Source organism: Coregonus lavaretus (assembly GCF_964263955.1).
Source record: "Coregonus lavaretus genome assembly, chromosome: 15".
Taxonomy (NCBI): Eukaryota; Metazoa; Chordata; class Actinopteri; order Salmoniformes; family Salmonidae; genus Coregonus; species Coregonus lavaretus.
Window position 1 is genome coordinate 50,967,217 of NC_140002.1, and position 6,000 is coordinate 50,973,216.

The window sequence follows — 6,000 nt, forward strand, 5'->3', positions numbered from 1 at the left end:
ATCCACCCTAGCTGTAGACCACTTTGCTATTAATGCTATTAGTATGACGTAGCCAGGCCATGCATTCTCCCATTCACTCTGCATCCTGGAAAGAACCTGGCTAGAAGCATGGCATCAAAGCTTTTACTGTAAACTATAGCCTAGCCCTAAACCAGGCTGGTATTGGTAGCATACTTGGACTAAAAAGGTTTCTAAACAGGGTTCACTATCCTTCACAATCTAAAACAAAAAACAATGCAACAGATTTGCATCCCTTGAAAAACTCAAACACATCAAAAACACACACTCAAACACATCAAAAACACTCACTCAAACACATCAAAAACACACACTCAAACACATCAAAAATACACTCAAACACATCAAAAACACTCACTCAAACACATTAAAAACACTCACTCAAACACATCAAACACACTCAAACACATAAAAAACACTCAAACACCTACAACACACTCAAACACACTCAAACACCTCAAAAACACACATTCAAACACATAAAAAACACTCACTCAAACACATCAAACACATCAAAAACACTCAAACACATCAAAAACTCTCAAACACATCAAAAACACTCAAACACCTCAAAAACACACATTCAAACACATCAAAAACACACATTCAAACACATCAAAAACACTCACTCAAACACATCAAACACATAAAAAACACTCAAACACATCAAAAAACTCTCAAACACATAAAAAACACTCAAACACATAAAAAACACTCAAACATTCAAAACAGTAAAAGAGTCAGTACACAATCTTGATCATGAGTGCCTATCAGAATATTTTATTAACACACACACACACACACAGAGAGAGAGCACAAACGAGAGAGAGGGGAGGAGGGGAAATGCAAAGTGATAGGGGAGAGCAAGAAGGAGGGAAAGTGTGGGAGAGAGAGAGCGAGAGTGTGTGAATGAATGAGTCAAGCTCTAAATAAAGGGATGGCAGGGAAGATGATAGTGTGCTGTGTAGAACATTACATGGACAGTGAGTACTCATTCATAAAACATACACAGTTTAAAACCAACTTTAATAAGTCATACAGAAACCGACTAAGCATTCGCAGTCATATGAATTGACCGTAGAATACAGATACAACACACCACAGGCATACACGCGCGCATGCACACACACACCCATGAGCCTACAGGAATATGCACATGTAGGCTACATGATGCTAACCTGACTTGGCATGCCCTCCAGCCTCCCTATCTCACTTCATCATGCTCATCTAAACATAATATACAGACATTCACATACCAGAGATGGGGTGAACTCCATCTCAGTATAGCCATCAAGTCCGGAACTGAACTGCACTACTAGAGAAATTCCATTAAAAAGGTAATTTATATGAACTGAAATAGACAGACAGAGAGACAGATGTGCACACGCACACACTCAGAGGAGTGATCACATGCACACAGATCTCTCATACACACACGCGCACACACACACACACACACACACACACACACACACACACACACACACACACACACACAACAAACAAATCCCATGTTATCAGCAGGTGAGAACACAGACAGGTGGAATTCACACACCTTGCTGCTACCACTGCCACAACACTGAGGTGACACTAAACCAACTCTATAATAACACTTTCTAGCTACTAAGACCAAAGTGACAATCTAACACTACTCATCTAACACTACTGCAACGCAATAACAACATCAGGGTATACCCCAGTGTATACCCCACAACACACAAACACTCCAAACAACACTTGTTTAATGAAACATACATTTTCAGATGGAAATCCCAAAGATTGCACCTTTGATTAGGATAGCACTAATTCATTTCATATCATACATACTTTACACTCATGTCGTATCAAATGTAATACCTCAAATCATTTCTATAATACCTTTGATTAGGATGGCACTAATATTATCTAACGTAACAGGCATATAATCATAGCCTACATAATATAATTTCTATACGACGGTAATACCCAGTGGTAAATCTTACAGATTATTGCTGCTGCTGATTTAATGCAGTCTTTATGCTATCATATCATTTCTATAATCCCCAACGGTAAATCCATGGATAAATCTAGCAGATTATTATACATTACTGCTGCTGCTAACTTTATAACATACAGTGCCCTCCATAATTATTGGGACTGTGAAGCATTGTTAAAAACGATACGTGAAGTCCTAGGTTAATAACACAAACCTTAACGGAACAAGATCCCACAATAAACTGGTGAAAACAGGCTGCCTAAGTATGGTCCCCAATCAGAGACAACGAGCTACAGCTGTCTCTGATTGGGAACCACCCTTAGGCAGCCTGTTTTCACCAGTTTATTGTGGGATCTTGTTCCGTTAAGGTTTGTGTTATTAACCTAGGACTTCACGTATCGTTTTGTTGTTTTTGTTCGTGTTGTGTACACTTATTAAAGTATGTACGCCTATCACGCTGCGCCTTGGTCCGCTTCATCATGTAACGATCGTGACAGAAGATCCCACCACCAGAGGACCAAGCAGCGTGCCCAGGAGGAGAAGTTGGCGATGTCCCAGGTGGGCGAATGGTGGTCATGGGAGGACATATTCGCGGGCAGAGGGCCATGGGCAAAAGTAAATGCCCAGGCAGGAGAGGAGAAACGGCGCCAACCGTGCCGACGACGGACACGCGAGAGGCAACCCCAAGTAATTTTTTGGGGGGGGCACACGGCGTGGACGACGGGGCTGCTGGAGGCAGCTACAGGACGAATCGGCGGACTAGGAGAGGAGGCCACCAGGTTTGGGGGGCTGGAAGGGTGGTTGGCGGAGCCTAGAGGTAGAGCAGAGCCAACTCCCCGTACTCAGGCTAGGCAGCGTGAGACTGGGCAGGTTCCGTGTTATGCGGAGCCACGTACTGTGCCGCGAGTGTTCCGGCACAGTCCTGTACGTCCTGTGCTAGCACCACGCACGTGTCGTGCTAAGGTGGGCATGCAGCCAGGACGGAGTGTGCCGGCTCAATGCTCGTGGCCTCCAGTACCCCTCCTCGGTCCCGGATATCCTGCGCCAGTGCCACGTGCTGTAGTGCCAGTACGAGTGCACAGCCCTGTACGTCCTGTGCTGATGCCTCACATTCCTGCTCCCCGCACCAAGCCAGTGGTGCGCGTCGCCAGCCCGGTCCGGCCTGTTCCTGCTCCCCGCACCAAGCCAGTGGTGCGCGTCGCCAGCCCGGTCTGGCCTGTTCCTGCTCCCCGCACCAAGCCAGTGGTGCGCGTCGCCAGCCCGGTCCGGCCTGTTCCTGCTCCCCGCACCAAGCCAGTGGTGCGCGTCGCCAGCCCGGTCCGGCCTGTTCCTGCTCCCCGCACCAAGCCAGTGGTGCGCGTCGTCAGCCTGGTCCGGCCCGTTCCTGCTCCCCGCACCAAGCCAGTGGTGCGCGTCGTCAGCCCGGTCCGGCCCGTTCCTGCTCCCCGCACCAAGCCAGTGGTGCGCGTCGTCAGTCCGGCACGGTCCGTGCCTGTTCCACCGGTGCCTGGTCCGGCACCGGTCAGCTGCTCCACTCCGGAGCCAGAGCAATCCGCTCCACCGGTGTTCAGTCCAGCTCCGGCCAGTGGGACCAGACCAGGGGCGCAACGGGGGGGTAGAGAGAGAGTGGTGGTCACGCCCGGAGCCGGATCCGCCTCCGAGGCGGAATGCCCACCCGGCCCCTACCCTGCTGTGTTGGTGTGGCGCGGTCGCAGTCCGCGCCTTTGGGGGGGGGGGGTACTGTCACGCCCTGGCTCAGGGGACTCTTAAATATTGAGCCAGGGTGTTGAGTTTCTGTTACATTTTCTATGCTTTTGTTCTAGATCGTTTATATCTATGTTGGCCAGGGTGGTTCCCAATCAGAGACAGCTGTAGCTCGTTGTCTCTGATTGGGGACCATACTTAGGCAGCCCGTTTGGCACTAGTATTTTGTGGGATCTTGTTCCGTAGGGTTTTGTGTATAACCTAGGACTTCACGTATCGTTTGGTTTATTGTTTTGGTTCGTGTGTGTACACAAATAAAGAATGTACGCTTATCACGCTGCGCCTTGGTCCGCTTCATCTGTCGACGATCGTGACAGCGCGCAATGATTACATCAAGCTTGTGACTACACATTTGTTGGATGCATTTGCTGTTTGCTTTGGTTGTGTTTCAGATGAGCGACAAAAGTTAGAGACTCACAAATATCATACCCCCAAGACATGCTAAGCTCTCACCATTACAATAACAGGGGAGATGTGCGTCTGTAACTTTCTCACTCATCATTATTCACGATTTATTCAGGATTATCCGTAATCATGTTAGCATCCACATTCATGTAGAAGTGTTTAGAAACATATTCTTATTTACAATAAAAGTGACTCCAAAATGTCACAATACATTATTTACCATTCATTTAATCTGAAACACAACCACAACAAAATAGCAAATGCAGCCAAAAGAAGAAACAAATCACTGTCCCAATAATTACGGAGGGCACTGTATATATAACTCTATCATCTGTAAGACCCAGTGGTGATGTCCTGGTTAGTCAGAGGTTGTGTGACTGACAAAGCCAGAGAGCGGTATGGCTGAGAGTCTCACCTTTGCACAGAGGGGTCATATCAGTGTGTAGCCCAAACTGTTTGGACGCTACAGACAGAAGTTGGCAGATCGGCTGTGCCGACTTCAGACGAGTCCCAAGACAGTTTTTGAGGGTCATAGAGCAAACGAAGAACGCCATTTTGTTCGTGAGAGTCTCATCTTTTAATAGAGGGTTCATGATAGTTCGGACGCTACAGACGATTTTGTGAGAAGACCGATTTTCGGGATGTCTCGTGGTCTGACAAACACAGCTCTAGCTCTGTCACCTTTCACCGCCGATGCGGAAGTGCGACATAGGTGGATGTGGTAGATTGAGACGCAAAAAAAACAGATATCTCTAGTTTAAACTGACAGATTGTGATGGGATTTTTATTATTATGCTAATTAGATTTCCGCTGGAGCGCGGACATCCACCTTAGTGGGTTAAGGGGTCAGATGTCATATAAAAAATGGCTTCCATATAAAATAATACCACTACTGGTCACTACAGCCCTCAGTACTGTACTACACAGAGAGGGTACCTACCCAAAGGTGCTCTCTCTCTCTCTCTCTCTCTCTCTCTCTCTCTCACGCACATGCATTCACTTATAAGCAAACCCACTTTTATTAACACTTTTTGTGTATACTTTTTGTATGTGCGTACTACTCACCGTGCTCTGAGTGCACTGACAGTACTCTTGTCAATCCTGAAGAGAGAGAGAGGGGGATAGAGAAGACATTCAGTTAACCTGTCATATAGCTATGACAACAGGGGCACACGACCCCATTCACCCTCACTGGTGAAGAACTTCCTTCCTCCTCAGCCTGGCTCCAGAGATGTCCCTCACACAGACATCCACACACACATGGACACACACACACGGACACACATGGACATGCACACACAGACATACACACACACGTGTGAGTATGAACGCTTGCACATGGACACACACGCACATTCTGACTCGCACACACACACAAACACACACACACACAGACACACAAACACACACACAGACACACACACACAAACACAATGTAATTTCATCACCGTGGCATACAAGGCATGTTGTTAATTTCTCTCTTCCTTCATACCTTCTTCTCTTCCTGTCCTCCCTCTCTCTATCTCAGTGTGTGAGTGTTTGCTCTGTCATATCTATGTATGTTATTGCCTTAGGAAGGGTCTTTACTGCACTGAATTACACACTAATGGTTGACAAGCTGTTAACACATAGCTCTGCTGTTGTGAGACACACACACACGCACACACATATACAACCATACTCTCTCTCTCTCTCTCTCTCTCTCTCTCTCCTCCTCTCTCTCCTCTCTCTCCTCTCCTCTCCTTCTCTCTTCTCTCTCTCTCTCTCTCTCTCTCTCTCTCTCCTCTCTCTCTCTCCTCTCTCCTCTCTCTCCTCTCTCTCTCTGTGGGAGACTAGAT

At 47.0% G+C, this 6,000-nt stretch overlaps 1 protein-coding gene across 1 annotated transcript in view; it reads right to left on the reverse strand.

The window, feature by feature from the left end:
• rap1gap2b (RAP1 GTPase activating protein 2b) overlaps positions 1 to 6,000 on the reverse strand; it is a 91,605-nt gene that overhangs the window by 84,380 nt on the left and 1,225 nt on the right. Inside the window, exon 2 of the mRNA XM_084178487.1 lies at positions 5,228 to 5,263. Coding sequence (XP_084034613.1) covers positions 5,228 to 5,263 — 36 coding nt within the window. The remainder of the gene's footprint in view (positions 1 to 5,227; positions 5,264 to 6,000) is intronic.